The 19,387-nt window shown below is 34.2% G+C and overlaps 1 protein-coding gene across 1 annotated transcript in view; it reads left to right on the forward strand.

Moving 5' to 3' along the window:
• The first annotated feature begins 7,817 nt into the window (after positions 1-7,817).
• The window catches only part of METTL15 (methyltransferase 15, mitochondrial 12S rRNA N4-cytidine), a 48,353-nt gene continuing 36,783 nt past the window's right edge, over positions 7,818-19,387 (forward strand). The window contains exons 1-2 of the mRNA XM_010169375.2: positions 7,818-7,952; positions 8,500-8,636. Coding sequence (XP_010167677.2) covers positions 7,818-7,952; positions 8,500-8,636 — 272 coding nt within the window. The remainder of the gene's footprint in view (positions 7,953-8,499; positions 8,637-19,387) is intronic.

A 19,387-nucleotide genomic window follows, 5' to 3' on the forward strand; every position in this document is an offset into this window, starting at 1 on the left:
CAGATCCTTCTGCAGAGCCCTCCTGCCTTCCTTCATGTGTTATTCAACACTATCGTGATATGGATTTGTCTGGGGAGGGTTTTGTTTTTTTCTTAAATCTTTCTTATGAAATGGATCTTCTGTTATATACTTTGTAGAAAACATAGTGCTTTGTGATAGTTGGGGGCTAACGTTTCCTAAGAGATCACAAATGTTAATAGCTGCAAATATAACTTAAAACTTTCACATTTGGATGCTGAGTTTCAGAAACCTGTTTTTTATATGTTCAAATATGATGTTACAAAGAATGAAATTAAGGAGTAGCTCAGAGAAGAAGTGAAGAGAAGTTGCGGAGTTGGTTATTAGAAAAAATTGTTGATAAAGTTATTGCAGGAATAATGTTAAAAACAAATAGGATATTATTTTCATATCACTGCCTTTTGACTTCCTCTTATAGAAGAATAATATATTTGAAATGTATTTGAAAACGTGTAACTTTTTTGAAATATCCATTACTTAATTAGTAGGGAGTGTTAAATGAAATAATACTACTAAGAGAAAACTAAAGGGTTTGGATGAGTAGAGTTTTGGTGTTGAAGTTATTCTTCTTAACAACAACTTCCATTCATAATGTAGTTGAATTGGCAGCTGTGTGCAATTTGTGATCTTATATTTACACTTCAGCCAAAGATGAACAATAAAATACATTATTTTCAAGGAATTATTTTCTTCTGGAGAATGCCATAGTGTTTGGTTAGGTTTTTTTTGTTTGGTTGGGTTTTTTGTGTGGGTTATTTATTTATTTATTTCTGTGTTGTGCTCAAAACCAAATTGAGCATAGGTTTATATTGAGTTATATTCATATAATGGTACAATTATCAGAAGGACCTTTATCAATAATTATTTATAATGTTGCAAAGTTACATAATTATTATAGGAAATAATTATTATAGCAAAACATTAGTGACATTTCTACACACTGTAGGTATTTAAACATCTTGGTCTGATCGGAGTTGTAAATTGAGTCCAGCCATGAACTTCGGTTGACAGCAAAAAGACTCCATATGTCTTTCAGACGAAAAGTGATCCGACTTCCATTAGTCTCTTTTAAATAGATTGTTTGTTACCATAAGATGTTCCAAAGTCAACACTGACATTTTGGATTGTTCTATGTAACTGAGCTGGTGTAAGTGACTTTACCTGTGTGTGACTTTGCAATGGTGCTGCGATTAATAGGTTTGGATTTTTTTGATTGTAAATGTAATTTTAAATAAGTTCTTAAGGAAATGCATGTCACTTTTATTCTTACATAAATATGTTCACAGTGACCTTAGGGAAATAGTTCAAATTCCTTTTGAATTATATTCTTTTGTTTGCTGCACACAATGACCATCATAATTTGTTCAGAAATAATTGTAAGAATAACTTAAAATGCAAAAATAACACCTGAAATAAACTTTATGTAAAGACATATGAAATTATTTCCTGTTTCTCTCTGTCAAAGTTATACCTTTTAAATTATTACAAAATTAAATTTTAGCTTCCTGATAGTTATTATCACTTTCTATGTTGTTCAGGATGTGTGTTAAGAATATTCAGTCCTAACTTTCTTTTCTTTCTTTCTTTCTTTTTTTTTTTTCAATATATTTGGTCATAAGCATCATCTGGCAAAACTAGTCCAGCAAATGCTGACATGTGACTTCAAAAGTGATGAACTGCAAAACAAAGATTTTCTACATATCCCTCAAACAGTGTCTTTTTAGGCTCATGTTAGAAGTTTTGCTGTACTTTGCAAAAACTAATCTTAAAAAATTTTTGAGAAAGGTCACAGTCCGCACGGGAAAGAAGGTGACATGATGATTGTCTGCTGTAGTGTAAAAAATATTTGCAAAATAGTTCTAATGGATTAAAGACAAGTGCTGTAAGAAATGCAAATGTTGAATATGTGGTAAATGTTTAGGAGAAATTTTTTTTTTTTCCTATAATGTAAAAAAATCCCCTACAGAATAATAGAAAAATATGGTTATCTTGCCTTTTCAGTTACTGTGTTCAGCATATCAAACCAGTATTTTTAACATAATTCTCTTTTGAGAGCTGTATGGTATTAGCTGTACTGCCATAATTTGATTCAAAATCAAGAATTTGTAAAAATAATTATAGCACGCTTGAGTTGTGAGTGCTTAGGTGGTGGCATGGAGAAAGAGGGGAGAAGTGTGCTGTTTATGTCCTGTTGGTGAAAAATTTCAGCAGTGAATGAGGTTTGGATCAGATATTGGTATGGAAAAAAAAAAAAAGACACTTTTTTCCTTTCTTCTAAAATACTTCCCTGCACAGAACAGTATTTTTTTTTTCCATTCATTCAATTTCTTATGAAAACATCTGCATTAGAGCATAATGTCATCTCAGAATAATTATCTTTTCTGTTGATTAAAAATCCCATTCTATAACAAGTATGTGGTTTTGGTAGTGTGGGCATACTTTAAATCACATTGGTCTCAGAAATATTTTAACTGATTTATGTGGAATTAACTCCTTGCCCTGTTAAGGCACTGGGGCAAACTAACTTTTAGAGCTCCATGGTACATGGTTGTCCAGCTTCTGCTACTGAATTAGTTTTCATTGTACAGCACAGAATGCATATATATACACAGTTTAATATTCGTGGAAGAAAGGTATTAACTTCAGTTTTTTGAGATGATTGTAAATTAATTTGGACAAAATGGATTAGTATAATCATTCTTTATTAACTTTGAAAGCTAGTTTTATCATTACTGTGTATTATATAAAATTATTTAATGGCTTTCTTTTTTACTGTTCGTTGGTATGCATATACCTGTTTCAAATAAAGGTAATCTGTAGAGACCCTCTACTGCTTTCTTACAGCACTGTTTGCAACTAGCTTCTAACAGAAGCCCATTTAAGATCTTGGGCTTTCTCAGTCCAGCCTGTTGGCTGGAATAGGATTTGAATTCTCTTTGGTAATCGACTTCCATAGCATGAGTCAGTTCTGTTTCATACTGCCATTTAACAGAATCCTTACTTTTAGAAGCTTGGAAGGAAATATGTAGAATTTTGGATGTATTCTTCCTTCTTCCTAGCATAACTTTTTAGACTTCTGATTAATTTTCTGTCTGTATTTATTGAAATTATAGCTTCGGTGAGGTTGGTATTAACAAAGGCCAGCACTGAGCATTAATTTTCAATATTGAGCTGATGCATTTTGAACTTTGCAGAAGGGAATGAAATGACTAAGGAAGAGACTTTTGTCACAGTGGACCTTAAAATATGTGCCCAAACAATAGTCTATACGCATATTCAAGAAGCATATACTCCAGTAATTATTTTTAAAATGTATATATTAATTCATAGCTTTTCTGTGATTAGCTGTGAAAAATGTGGTAATAAAAGCATAGAGCAGATCAGATATTCCTTGGGAAAAAAAACACTGCTAGAAAAAGATTCCTATAGAATCCCTTGTCACCGCTCCCCACTTCAACTCCGTTTGTTATTCTCCTTACGTGTATATGAAATAGTTCAGTTTATTAAAATGGTTAGCTGTGTCAAATTCAAGATGTTTGAACAAGAGGTCAGATATATTCATACTTTAATGCACTTAGAGTTGGTATTTGAAAAATAGAGCAGAGTGGAAAACAAGTTGTGTTGTGACAATGAACAATTTCTGTTGTGAATAACAAGGAAATTCAGTGAAGTTAAGAGAACATGACTCATCATAGAAGCACTAGGAGAATGAAGAGGCAAAAAACTGTCTTGCAATGTGTTGATTATTTTGTTTATGATATTACTTTTCTGTTCCTGGGATTTTTTTTTTTTTCCCCCCACAAAGCAATCAGATACAAATAAAATAAGAGTGAGTACTTAGATACCTACCAACAGTGCCCGGCAATGCAGTAATAAATTAAATATTTATTGTTAGCCTTAACAAGCATCTCAGTTCAAAATACAAGCATACTAGTAGTTTGACCTTCTTTGCATTTACAAGAAAACACCAGCACTTATTTCAAATATGGAAACTATATTATTGTGACAAATGTTGACTTTTCATCCCAGTAAGAAAGAGCGGTGAAAGCAAAGAGAAGCACTGTGACCCAGTCGTGATTGACTTGGAACACACTAGCGGATGGTGGCTTTAGTATCATAGAAATACGTCATTGCTCTCAGCACATAGCTGTTTCTTTTTTTGAACTTGTTTTTGTTAGACTGTCCAGTATAACAATATGTTAAGAAACTTTATTGTTATTTTGACATTGATGTCTCAATTGCACAAAGGAGTCTTTCTCTATTTTATTTTACTTTCTTCAGACAGTAGATACCAGGCATTTTCTTTTCTTGTAATGAGCTGAAAAATTAGGTACCATAATTTGGATTCTGGATAGTTGTTCTTCCCTTTTTCTTTCCAAAGTTTGTTTCAAAATAAATCAATGTTCTGCTATGTTTTGTTTCAAAGCATGTAAAAAGTAGAATGAGTGCCACTTACTTTTTTTTTTTTAAAGTATGTTATGCAAGCACTGAAAGGGATATTAATTTTGTAGTTGTTATTTTTTCTAACTCCAGATTTTTCTTCTGGACAATGGAACATGGAGGGTGAGGGACTGTAGGGGCTGTGTTCTCAGCTGTGGCAGCAGGGATTGTGTATGTATTTCCTTTCTCTACCTCCCACAGGAAAGTTCTGTGATTCTAGTTTATTGTTTGAGAGGCCCAGTTTTGGGTGGAAAGTCCACCAGCAGCCAGATATCACTGTTAAGATATTATATTCATATATGATATTGATATAGTACTGGCAAAGTGTGTATTTTTTTCCAAGTTAATTTTTCTTCTGGTCTTATTTCAAACTTTGTTTTTAGAATATGAATAATATGAATGCAATGGTTCTCTTGGCTGGCTTTTTTTGCAAGTATGTCCTTCCTGTTAGCTAAAGGAGTTGACTAATGAAGTAGGATTCTATTCCCTTCTTTTGGAATAATACTGAGTTACATTTTCCTCTTAAAACCACATCTGAACCAGCTGTGATATGTATATTGAAAGTGGCAGTTAATTCTGTATATTGTGTAGAGATCCTGCATTATAATAAATGCAACATCAGTCTGTCTTTCCATGGCTGACCTACTGTTCTGTTTGACTGACATGATAGCTGTCTTCACTGTCTTCTAAATGATCTGCTCATGCTGTGTTTGATGGGTCTTATGAGCATTTAATTTGTGAGGAGGATACTCCAACAAATGTACTCTGAAGGGTACTGCAAAATGTTCTGCTCGGTACATTATCCTGCTATACTTGAATGACTGCCACTTAAAGGAAAAAATAACATTGATACCAGAGCATTAGAGGGGAATAGTTGTACAGTTGTCTCTTCTGCGCATAAGCCTTCAGAGGAAGTGCGAAACAGAGGGCTGGAAGAAGGGACTGTGTCTTCCCTAGAAGGCTGATTTGAAATTGACTTTTTAAATTATTATTTTTTTATTTTATTTTATTTTTGTCAGTGAATTTGGCATTAAGATGGTTCAGGTGATAACACTTGCTGAAAGCAGAGAGGATGGTCACTATCAATACAGGATAGTTGGGGTGGTTTTTTGTTTTTTTTTTTTTTTTTTTTTTTTTTTTTTAGAAAAAAGTGGATTAACAGGGCTGGGAGTTAAAGAAAAAATGCAATGCAAGGTCATTTTTTTGGGAACAAAACAGCAGAAGTCTGTCATGTGGTCAAGGATGGAAAAGAGAGAGATAGCTCATGAGGAGCTGGTATTAGGGACAGGAAACTGTTCGGCATAGTACTTCATGGACTATAGCCCAACTCAGGATGTCTTAGATATTTAGTACAATTTGTCAAAGTCCTTTTTGAGGCTGTCAGGGTTACAAGAGGAAGTAAAAGCATTTTATGAAAGCTCAGTGGATTGCTGTGTACTTTCAAGTACTTGAAAGAATTAAGGTGAGTAGTGGAAAAGAAAGTTGTGCATCTAAAAGATCAAATTACTTTAAGAACATGACAAACTTCTTGTTTTTAAAAAAGAAAGCAGAGACTAGAAATTACTGATACTAGTGAGAGAACTTGTATATTATATATTTTTAAAACAAGTCTCATGTAGTTTTCAGTTTATATATGCCATGTTTGAGTTTCAATTTTGTATCAACTCTGCAATCTCATTTTGTTACACAGGAAAAGAAAAATAATTGCAAAGGCTATCGGGTATTGTGGAGTAAACTTTATTAGATGTGGAACATAATCATAAGTGTAATTACAGATGACTTCAATCAGTAAAATGAAGTGCTTAAAAGGTGTTTATTAGGAGATTGCTTGTCAGTGAAAAAAGTCTTGTATACAAAAATGAAGATGATGAACTCTTTGTATCTCTATAACTATCTTAGAGCTGGTTGTAAAATGAAGGCTATAAAGTTTTTGTTTGTTGCTATCTGTATGTCATGAAAGAGCCAAATGGTTTCTAAAATGTACAGTCACAAACTGATTATAAAATTCTCGAGAGGAACTCTGATGGGGCTATCATAACTTAAGAATGGAACGGTGAGTCACTGCAGGAAGAATTCATGTAATAATCTTTTCCGGTATTTATAGGACCAGGAGGATAAAATGTCATTTAATTTTATTTGATTAAAAACTACTAGGCAAGAGAGAAAGAGGAAGAAAAAATGAAGCCTCTTTCTTTTATTTAAGGCATGAAAGATGAATGGAATATATAAAACAGTGATTATGAAACAGTGTAGTATAGTGATTAATTTGAAATCTGATCAATGCTCCAAAATAGTTGTGTTAATAATAAAATTATTTTCTTTAATAAGTTAAGGTGATTTTTTTTTTTTTTTTAGTTTCTAGATGCAAACTGTTGCTCTTGAGTGGAACAGCTAGATTATGAGGTATCTGTATGAGTTCTTGCTTACTAGTTTAGGCACATGTCTGCAGTTCCAAGATTATCCATGGAAGGTCTTCATTTATTGTAACAAGTTATACGAAAATGTACTTAATGTAGCCTTAATTAGGTTTTCTAGGATGCCAAAAATGCTTTAGCTTATTCCATTAGTGCTGGTGATGCAGTATTTTATCCAGCACTGTGTGTTTAGTACTGCAGTCACTTCTGCTTGAACAGGGCTGTATCCTCTTTTATGTGGCACTCACAATTTAAAGATCATGTTACAGTTGTCTACTGTTGCTTAAAGGTTTGGTTGGTTTGTGCTGGGTTTTTTTCAGAAAGGGCAATATAATTTGGTGAGCATGTGTTTATTCACAGTGAATGCTTGCATGAATTCTTAACTAAAGCTTTTAGATGCTGTCACAATATTGAGAGCTTCTCACCATGTCATGGTGCAATGATCCTTATCCTTTCTCTTCTCTCCTTTGCACCGCTAGTATTAATTTGCGGTTTATTTATAAGATCTTCTGTATGGTTCATTAGTATTCAGCATGTATAAAGTTTATCAAGCTTAAAGTTTATCAAAATTAAAATTGCTGAAAGCAGAGACAGATGTATGTGAGGAAAGGTGGGATTGTTAAGCAAAATAACAAATGTAAGTATTCTTGAATGAGCCACAAGATCTTTGGAAACTCATTTGGGGGGAAAAAAAATTAAAATGGCAGTATTACTTAAATAGCAAAATTGTCTGGATAGATGCTTGGCCAGAAAGATCCCTAACTCATCTTTTCATTTTCTGCTATTCAAACTTGATGAAACAAAGGACCTTGGAAGCAAGGAAATATACATTGTTTATCAAAAAGTGTAACTCAAGCCCATACAGTATGTCACATCAGCAATTGAAATGGGATTGGAGTTAAGGTGGGTTTTCTTGTGCTTTCCTGCGTCTAATTAACACATGTAATGGTGGTAGAGAAGATAAAGCAGGACTGGGCTTCAGCATATCTTAGTAACCTTAATAAATACGTAGCTTTGTCCTCGCACAGTGAACCTGAAATCAATGATATTATGTCTCAGAAACTGACATTTTCTGTGCTGGTTAGGTTAGTCCCAGTAAGGATGTGTATGTGGCTGTGCTGCCATCATACTTTGATCTGTGGTATAAAACTATGATAGTGTTGTTTTGTTTAGTTAGTACACAAATCCATCAGCCTTCCTTTTAGACACATTCTTACAAAGCAGATGGTGCTGATTACTTCCTATAGTCCCATGTCCTATATATCTTTGTATGCTTCAAGGTAAGCAAGTCCAAACAAAACAGTCAAACAAGTGGCTTTCCTCTAAACTCAGAATGTAAAGAATTGAGAAGAGTGTGAAGCTGCAGTTGCTTGTACCAATTGGTTGTCCTTTTATTCTGGAAGGATTGATGGAGGGGGGGGGATCACAACCCCTAAAAAGATTACTCTAACATGATTACAATTCTGCACAAAATATGAAAATACTTCCAAAAAGATGTTGTGACTATATTGAATGGTATGTTTTCCTCCAGCATATGAGAGAGATTAACAAAAGAAGCTTTAAATCAACAACTGGTTTATGACTTTTCTATTCTAAGGTAATGGTGTTGTCTTTTCTTACTCAACAGCGTTTCCTCGATATGACGTTTGGAGCCGGAGGTCACACTAGAGCTCTGCTAGAGAAAGCCAGTGACATTACTGTGTATGCACTGGACAGGGACCCCACAGCTTATAAGATAGCTCAGCAGCTTTCAGAATCCTACCCGTAAGTCTTATCCTGTTGTAAATATGGTTGAGATAAGGATGATAATGTGGTATTATATACACAACTTAATGTATTTTTATAATTTTAATATATAGTTTTTAATGCCTTATCATAGAATAGCATTATATGCTGTATGTACTGTGTTAAATAGGAGATCCAATTCAATTTATTTATGAGTAATTGCATGCAAGTTCTTCTGAGGTTTTTGCAATTAATTGCATACTCTGTGCTCTGTTAATTTTGAGTATACATGAAGTAGCTAATTTTATACTTAAAAAATTATTTAAGAAAGATTCATGTGCTGCTCTTGCTTTGAGATGATTCTGATGGCAGCGTTGTGCAAAAACATAATTTGTGGTAAGTATTTCACAAAAAAGGTTGGAATAATATACTTTTAAATTAAATAAGGAGGTAATTTAAATATGTCTTGTGTATATGTTAATTTTTAGAAAACAAAAGATAATTGCAATTCAGTATTAGGTTTGTTAAATATTTTGCCACTGGCTTCAGAAACTACTAAACAATTTAATAAGCTACTGTTTCTGTGAAAAGCTCGTGCTTCAATTTTCTTTTTAAATAGAATGTTGATTTGCTTAATGAACAATGCAGATTTTTAGGGTTCTTTAGTTACACAAAGTTCTTGTTCCTTTATTTTGTTTTATTCAAGAAACAGCCCAGTCAGAGCATGAGTACATTAATGCAAAAGTGTGCAAGTTGTAGAGCTGAATATGAGCTTTTCAGAAAGTGCCGTTCTTTAAATTTGATCAAGAAGTAAAAATACGTAGATATAAAATTAAATAATATGAACTAATTAATACTCAGGCAATTTATGGAAAGTAGGAAGGAGAGGACGCTTACTGTCAGGTTGAAAACATTAAGACTATTTATTTCAAAAGAGCTTTTACATGAGGAGAAGAAAATCTTTCCAATAAGAAGAAAACTGGAAGAGACAGATAAAGAAACACTTGGTTGTTCAGTCATGTTTCCTGCATAAAAAGGAGTTCTAAGGGAGCAATAGTATTCAAGCAATGCAGAAGGTATTCCTCACCTTTTCTAAAAGAAAAGGCTGAGCTGTGCATTCCTTTCTTCAAGTGCCATTGTCAGAGGCCCAGTGGGAAAATGCAAGCATGTGACAAAAAGGCATAGCTTGGTTTCTAGTCATCTTACTCTGTAAGACCACTTAAATATATTTCTCTAAATTTTCAGTTCTTTGTGGGCTGAAGTGACATACAGTGTATACTACAAATTTGTGGAATTCCTCTCTTAACTTATTTCTCCAGAGAATAGTCTTTTTGACAGAATAGCGTGGAGCATATTGGCAAAGAAAGTTCATTTTCTTTTAAATTAAGTCAGCAAGCTCCACCAGAGTTGTAAAGTCTTCTGTTCTTTGTGTCATAGGAAAAAATATATGTGGTCCAAATTAAAGCTAGTCTTATATCTAATAGATGTTTTCAGAAATATTCACATGACACAAGACAATGATAAACAGTCCTCTAATTCAAAATATGTTTATCCGTAAGGTATCCTATGCAAACCTGGGTGAGAAGGAAGCTTGTTTTCCAGGTAGATGAAGAGGTTTTACAAGTGTTGAATGTTGTTCTGGCAATGATTGGCATTGTTATTTCTCTGCCTGCTTATGTTTGTGAAAAGATGAGCTTTAATCAATATAGTGTTACAGTTGATGTAACTTACTATGGATTTATAAACAAAGGAGGTCTCCTAGTTCCTATTTTTGTTTGTAAAATCATATAAACTTGGTTACTTTGACTCCAGACATAGTGTCATAGTGTTGTCTACCTTTACAGATGCAAGTTCTCATTAGAATGAAGTGGATTCTTAAATAAGATAATGATAAGTTGTTAGAGAAAAGTCTTAATCACTGAAAGATGACTGCATGCCAGTTGAATATATATTGTAAGATACAGGGAAGTATTCTTATTTGTGTTGGTGTTTTCCCTCATCTCCCATCCTTCCTATTGGAAAGAACAGGTGGGGTCCTTTTTAGAAGGTAACTGTATATTTTTTCATAATAATTGGTGTTGAAAACTAAGAATGTTCATATATGGTATGATTCTTAATCATTCTTAATCTGCTTTCCCTGGGAAGTCAGTTGCATAAAGCACTATTAAAAGGGGGAAGGAGAAGGTATGAGTATATAATTTATAAATAACAAGTAAAGCTAGGGTTTGCTTTTGTAATTACAAAGGATTTACTTATGAGATATGGGGCTTTTATAAAGGATTTTTTTTTTTCTTTCAGTATTTGTTAAAATATGGTTTATCTAATATTATGGGGTTTTTTGGTCCATTTTCTGCACTGTGATAGAAATAAATATTTTATCGTAATTTTATCAGTTTAATTCAAGTCTGCATTGGCATCAAAGCTCAGGGAATTCATCCAGTTGACATCTTTATCTGATCAGATCTACTGTTAGATAAAATAATTCCCTTACCTAGTTCACTGGGCAACCACAGAAATAGTTGTGCTGTCTTTGCAGTGGCAATGGCAGCGTGCAGGTCCGAGCTGAGAGAAATGTAGGGCTGTCCCTTCTGGAAGAAGCACAGCCATAGATGTAACTGACTGAAGAACTGCAGCACAACAAGTATAAACTACTTAGGTTTCTTTTCTGTTTTAGGGATTTTTCCACCTCTTCTATTAAATGTTGCTGTTTTGGGAGAGGTTATTAGACTTCCTGAAGTGCTTCACTTCCTTTGGAGGTAAAAGCACAAGGTGGGGAAAAGGCTGTTATGCAACTGTAACCAGTAAAATCTGATTGCCACTATGTCTGAAATCGTGCAAATTGCAAGTCATACATCAATTGAATTTTCTGTTTCCATTTTCTTTCTGCTTAAAACATAATACTGTACCTGTTAAATTGTTTGAGGATGTTAATAAATTCCAACATATCAACTATATAACAGATCTTGAATCTTGCAATAGTATTTACAGTAGGCCATCCTACCATAAAACTTCAGTTAGAAATATTCAGTGTTAATTGCTATTGCTTGTTCTGATTAGGTATCATCAATAGTCTTAGTAAAATCATTTATTTGCAACTGTTACTCACTATGGGGCTTAATTTTTTTTTTTTAAGCATCCTATATGTTAATGTCACTGACTTACAAAATTATTAAAGCGCAAGTTGCAGAAATGTGCCTAAAGATATGATTGGAAGAGATCAGTATGGCTAAATTAGGGAACTTTTCTATATTCAGAATTAATAAATGAAGTTGTCCTTGTACTTAGCCAAAAGACAGCTGGGGTAATAAGTAACTGAATAAGAACACCGAGGAAAATACATTTGATGTTTGTATTTTAAATATGTCTCTGCTTCTTGGTAGTGATTTTGTTGGAACTAAGAAGTGAAGAGGGTAGAGTTCCAACTGCAATTCTTGCATTCATTTAGCTTCTCTGTTTATTATTTTTATTTTTTAAAGTAAGTAGTGCTGCTTTAATAAGGAGAAAATGGGTCAGGGCCTGTTAGATATTCAGTGCGTGGGTGGGAATCCTTTGACGTGCTTGCTGGGGAAGCCTCTAACTTGGGAATTGCTGATGAGAATCCAGGAGAACAAGATAAAATTCAATCAGTAGCAATATATATTACAAGTAAACCCCTTCACGCCCACTGAAAGGGAGAGGTTAGAGAGGTGGCTGAAATCTGGCAATTAACCAATATCATTGCAAGCTTTTAAGTATGAGAAACCTACGCAAAGCCTACGCAGAAGAGACAATATGTTCTTTGTAATTCTCTGAGCAGAATAAGAAATTGTGCCCCAAAAGTAAGGATAAATATTATAAAATTCCTCATACAATTTAACTACCATTTTATTATAGTTCTAAAGTGATTTTGAGGTGTGATGGTGCTTGTGGGTTTTGGTTTCAGGGTTCCACTAAGTGCAGAAATAGTAGGATAGAACCATCAGCTGCACGTTGTATGTTGTGGGGAAAATAGAATTGATTTTGAGTTCTAGGGAAAACAGAACTATTTTTTTCAGTTGCAATAAACTTATTTTAAGTGCTTGTGAATTGAATATTGATGCTTTTGTTGCTATATGTTACTTACATAGGCTACTATATAACTTTAGACTGTAGTGCATAAGGGATACAACTAACAATGTGGAATCCAGGCATATAGATTATAATGATACCTTGACTTTATATAAGTAAGTTAATTAGTTACCTGTGTATAGTCACTGCTACCAATAATACATCTCTGCCAAGGAATTGTGAAAGACAAGTTTATTGTTTTCGTTAGGGCTTTTAGATCAGGGAGCTGACATGGAGTGACTAACATGCAGTGCTAAGCTAAGACCAGTTCATTAACATTTTGTTTGGTATTTCCTGGCTCAATCAAGAGATAATGGGAACAAATGCTGATGCCTCTTCATCAATATCATATTCTTAATTAATCTTTTAGCAGAATAATTTGTTATTTGCTCTGAATATAAATAGTTTGTAAAATTTCTAACAATTTATATCTGTATTTGTATATGAAAACCAATTTCTGTGCATGTACATATACACTAAGCAACTGCAGGTGTCTGCATGCCCACACCACTGTCCCCAGAGTTACCATCAACTCTTGTTATGTATCTTAATTGGGAGACAACAGCAAAAAGATGGGAAAACCAAATTTTAGTGTAAAAATGTATAGTCAAAACTAAGTACTCTACAACATAAAAATATGGTTTAATATATTTACTTAAAAAAAATCTGTTAAATGTTTTTTATCTTTCTCTTTTGTGTTTTATTGTTGTTTTTCTGTATAGGATATTTGAAAAAACAGAAGTATTAATGAGATTGTCGCCCACGGAAAATAACACAGGCACAATCTAGAGAATACCTTACAACTTTTTAATCTGTATTCTTATTCATACAAGCAGAATGCATTGGCTTAAACAGAGCACATTTCATGTGGAAATAGTCATAGATATATGAACACCTCCTAAACAACCTCAAAATGTAGAGTAATTTAAGACCAAGTAGACAAAGAGAATCTCCTTAGAAAAGGAGACAGAAGAGAAATGCACAAATCCAAGTGTTAGTTTTTTTAACAATATGTAGCTCAGTATTAGAAGTAATTTTGGGAAGGTGTAGCTAGGAGAAAGCCATGAAGATGGCAATATAAAAAGATGACGAATTTGAGTATACTGGTTGAGCAGGCAACCAGTCTTCAAGTGTCAGCCTGGAGCTTGAGAAGATTGAATGAGTTGGATGCAACAGTTTGTCTAAATATCTTAAGATCTTCCCCCTGCAATTTCAGTAGTGTCCATGTGTTACTCAGTTGAAAGTGTTTTTATCCACAGTCTTTAAGATATAAAAATCCTGTTTTGCTTTTTCATGGGGGCGGAAAAAAACCTAAGGGGAAGAAAGTTTCTGACTTAAGTAAGGGAAAATTGTTTCTAGAATAAGCAAGTTGTCCAGCAGGCTGTACTAAGCATGCCAGTGGGGTTTGGCTGTGGATCTTTGGCCAGATTCAGCTTCCAACATGCTTATGTTTTTCCTCAGAGCATGCACCACACCTTACAGAGTGGGCATGTCTATGAAAGTGTGAGTTGCAAGCTGCCACATATATATTTATGGGAAAGACTGAATGGGGTCCTAAACTGCAAATTTTTCTGTCAATATTACCCATGCAGCAGGTCTTAAAACTGATACTTAGTTCCAGTGGTGGGAGTTGTTAACTATTGTATGCATGGGAAGCCAGGAAACAGCTCTTACATTACAGAGTCAGCAAGGGCAGGAAAGATTCCACTTTGTATTGACTGAAGCAGGTTAATATGTATGTTTGGAAGAATGGAGCAGAGCTTTTTATGCTCAAGGTATGGGTATCCTGTTAAGGATTGATGAATGTGGTATCAACATCTCGCGCCTCTCCATCACAGAATTCTTTTAGTGCTGTATCATACCAGAATTTTAATACTGAATGACAAGGAAAAGCTCTCTATCTGCTGAATTTTAACGCTATAAATTTGGCAAAATCACTTCAGAGCTCTAATTTTTTTTCTGCCTCAGTTGCAACCAACTACTGTCCTGACCTGACTCTTACTTAACTTGCGAGTTCTGTCTAGCTCATGCATTGAGGTGGGATGGCTACAGGCCATTTCCAACATTAGTAGCTGAGTTTAAATTTCATATACTGGTTATGTAAAAGAAGAGTCCTTGTTTGCACTGTTTACATCTTAAAGGAGTAAGATGTCTTTTGAGAACATAGCTATGCCCAAATACTGCCTCTATATATACAATGGCACTAGTTTCAAGGCATGTGGTTGTGTTGACATTCCCACTGAAGCTTTTATGTAGCAATAGAAGCATATGGAGAATGTTTAAATACTAATCAATCTATAAAGACTCATTCTATTTACAAGATTCTATTAATCTTTTAAATGCTATATATATTTGTTTCTTTTATTTTGATGCAATTATCTAATAGTTATATTAATTATTAAAGTTATTTTCAATATCATGTAATAAATTTTGGATTTTTGTCTTTGTTTTCATACATAACATCTTGTGTGCCACTGCTGGATGTAATGTAATTTCCAGGCAAGTGAGTCAGGGCTGCCCTATTATATGTTGCTGGTTTAGGAAAACAAATTGCTGCCACTTTGATTTGAAGTTTTTTGCGTCTGATAGCTAGTTGTCTACACTTTGTTCTGTCCTATTGAGAAGATGGTATCTTCGTATTTCTTAGCAACAGTTAGTATTTTAGCTTGCTATTTGTCAAGAGCTGTATATTTAGGGTTTTTTTGTTCACATTATAATAGGAAGCATTGAGGCACTCTGCACAAAACAAGAGGATGTAAACTGTATTGAAGTACTCCTTCTTGTATCAGGCAGTAAAGGCAAAAGAATATTTCATCAGTACTTAGGTTATAATTTTTGAGAGTAGAAGATTCCAGCATTTTCATGTGAAGGTGGAGATAATATAAATGTATGGACAAAAGATGCTTGTCACTTATTAAGAGAAGGTCAAGACTGGCTAGTATTCAAGCTAAGCATGTAGTTTACTAAGTTACTAAAAAAAGCAGATAGTCCCTGATAATTTTATTTCTTCAAATTTAATAAAGAGGAAAATAGGTAACTAAATTAAAATATTTGTCAATACATTTTTGTACCAATATTGAGCTTCACACTTAACTAAGTATGAAATACAAAAATATAGAGAGAAGTTACTTGGAGTTCAGATTATTTTTCTGATTGAGTCATTGTACTTCAAATACTATTATTTTATCTTAGATACATTAGGATTATGCATAGAAGTGACATAGACCATAAAAATGAATTACTTCGAGTTTGACTACGTAATTCTTTTTTTTTTTCTTGTCATAATAATAAACATCATTTGCATTTTAATTTGATTTTGGCCTTTGTGACTCAGCTGTGCCAAGTGTTGTGCAGAATATTCGAAGTGCTGAAAGTAAAACTAGACAGTTAATTGCTGGCTTTGTATTTAGATACTTGAAAAATACAGCAATTTACCTTGATCAAGCAGCAAAGACTTGGATAGAGTGATTTTGGAGAACTTCTGTGTAAAAAATTGGTGGAGAACATATGTAACTTGAAAGGGAAGTTACCTGTTGCCTTGTCACCATTGAATGGTGTGAGTGATCGAGACCAATATTGACTAGTAAGTGGCCTTAACTCTTGACACACACAGATTTATAAGAAAAAATACAAATGTCATGTCTCAAGCAGAAACAATCCGTAATATCTGTATGATTTACTCTACGGTCTTAATATAAATAAAATAACATTTTCATCAACGTTCAGATAGATTAGATTTAGTATTACCTAAAATGGCTAGTAGTAACGAGAAAGTATATGACCAATCATGAAGCTGTTGACCAGTCTTTGAGCTGTTTTTAATATTTGCTTCATAGTACAAAGTAGATGACATCTCACATAATTCTTGTCACAGAGAATTTCCATATTGCTGTTCCCAAGTATTTGGAATACTACAGGTTTGTGGGCAATTTAGCAGAATAAGCAGCAGGTATGGAAGATGCTGATATTCTTGATCTCATCTGTTCCTTTGCTTTGCATGGTCCTGTACCTGATGGAGAGCATATCAAAGCTATGTCTCAAGGAAACCTTGAATTCTGTTCTTTGATATTTTAAAGATAACAAATGGACTGAAAAAGAAGCTGCTGTAGGCTTTTGATATTAATTTGATGTCCTTTTTCATGGCTGTTTGCTTGAGACACTAGTTTATTATAAATTCAGGTATATTGCAGCAGGAAATATGCATAAAACAAAATTCTAATGAATTTTAAAAACTTTAAAAAATTCTGTACTTCTTTTTCTGTGCAATGATTCCGTGGCTCTAAGACCTTTATCTTACTAAGGCTAGAAACAAGAACTGAATCTCATTGTATAATCAGGGGAATTTCTTGTTTTCAAAGGGATGTATTTCCATTTCTAATTCTCATAGTTAATAAGATGCTGAACATTGAGAAATAGAACTGTACAGAACTAAAAATGTCTTGTCCTCTCCTCTCTCTAACCATAATGATAATAAAAGCTAATATTTGAGTGCCAATCTGGAAGCTTCTCAATGAGTCAGTTTTGCAAGTTTATTAGAAATAGATTAACGTGTAGTAAAAGTACCATCCACAAAAATGCATTTATCCCTTCATTTTGCAGCCACATATGTAGCATGCAGACTTTAATCACTGAAACTTAAGGTTTTGATGCAAAATTGTCTCCCCCTGTCAGGTCTGACAGGGCTTTCCCTCTGAAAGGAAGCTCTTCTGTTAGACTTCCAGGTGCAAGTCACACATTGATCCGTTGTACCAAGAGCCTTTGAATACAGCTTTTTGCCCATATGTTCAGTTTGTGCCTTTCATGTTGGCTACCAAGGTAATAGAGGAAAAAAAATCAAAAGCTGTATTAAAATTAAATTTACTCTTAACTGTTATCCACAGAGCCAGTTATTTTGTCTTAGAAAGCAATCAAGTTGGTCAGGAGTGGTTTGCCTTCAGTAAATCTGTTGGCTGTTCTCATCGTGCTCTTCATGTGCTGAGGAGTAGTGTCCATGAGGCTGTACTGTTTAATTTCCACAGTGACAAAGGTGAGGTCTACCAGCTTGTAGTTCTCTGGACAACCCTTCCTGATGATTTTTTTAAAGCTGTTGCAGCACTGACCTTTTTCCAGTTGTCAGGCACTTGATCACTACAATTTCTTAAAGCTGGTAGAGTAGCTTCGTGATAACATCAGCCAACTCTCTCAACAATTTATATGTTATCTGATCTCTTAGCCTTGTGCATGTCCACTAGCTGTATGTTGATCATCTTGTTTGTCTTCTTGTACTGTTAGCACACTTTCCTCCTATTCTTTGATAGTGGCCACTTGAAGTGGATTTTGCCAGTAAATACTTAGGCAAAAGCTTTTACTACCTCAGACTTTTCAGTGAAATTTATTACTAGGCCACCTGTGCCATTCTATAGTCTTTTGTGTCTTCATGACATGTCCCTTCCCAGTTTTAGCTTCAGACAGATTTAGGTGTTCTTAATTCCAGTCCAGTGCAATCCAGCTCAGGATTTCTGCTTATATACTCCTTGGTAGGTTGTCCAGCTTCTCTCTTTGTTCTCCTTTTTTTGGCATTTAGACCCCATTAGGATTTCCCTGTTTAGCCAAGCTGACCTTTTGCTCTTACTGGCTTTGGTGGTTTTTTGTTTGTTTGTTTTGGGGCTTTGTTTGTTTTGGTGCTTTGTTTGTTTGTTTTGGGGCTTTGTTTGTTTGTTTTGGGGCTTTGTTTGTTTGTTTGGAGGTTTGTTTGTTTTCCTTCTCTGACAGCTATGGATTTCCTTGTGCTTTGCAAAGATTGCTCATGGGAATTGACCCACTGTCCTGAGTTCCTTCACATGTCAGGAGAGCCTCCCAATGCCTCCTGCATACCTGTTCCCTAACAAAGCTGAGGTCTTTCCTGAATCCTGGGATTTCTAGTCTGCAACTTGTCTTCCTCACTGCCATCAGGATCAGCGTTTTTTTCTCAAGTCTTAGACTGAAGAATGGCACTATCTAGCCTAGGGTGTCAACCTTTAAAGGTATTATTAGACAGTTTTATTACTTTCGTTAAGAATAACCCGTTGATGCATCACGGGTTTTGCATTCACTGTCATTCATCCAAAATCTGAGATACCTGGCTACCTCAGGAGCTGAGGCTCCTGAAGGAAAATATTGTTGAAATGTTTACTTCTGATACCCAAAAGTGTTTACAGTTCTGTGTCCCTGTTAGTATGACCACTGTATAATTTACTATAATATTGCTCTTGACACTGTATAAAACTTTCTTAGTACATAAACATCCAGCCTTTCTTAATTTTTATGTACTTTGTTTTTTGTAGTCTTTTTTTCTTTTCCGTACAGGTAAAATTTACTATAAGAGTACAGATTCCCAGAAAGCACGTAAATGTAAGGATGCAGTTTGTGTCTTAATATAGGTAAGACCACTTCTGATAAATTTCATGAAGAGTTTTATTCCATTTTTACACTTATAAAATGAATGTAATCTTTAATCTGAATTGTATTTTATATCTTTGTCTTAAAAAAAACTATTGCAGAGGAGAAACATCGTAACCTGCATAACACATGAATTACTAAAATTATCTCTTAAGAATCATTTAAGTCAATTCTGCCATTGACAACTTTGCTTCATTTCAACAGGGACCATTACACTTGTTAGAGGTGAAGTGGGACTCAGCTGAATTCTTCTGTTTCTTTTAAAAATACTGTGTGTATTGTGATCT

Source organism: Antrostomus carolinensis, unplaced genomic scaffold (assembly GCF_000700745.2).
Source record: "Antrostomus carolinensis isolate BGI_N321 unplaced genomic scaffold, ASM70074v2 scaffold10246, whole genome shotgun sequence".
NCBI classification, from domain to species: Eukaryota; Metazoa; Chordata; class Aves; order Caprimulgiformes; family Caprimulgidae; genus Antrostomus; species Antrostomus carolinensis.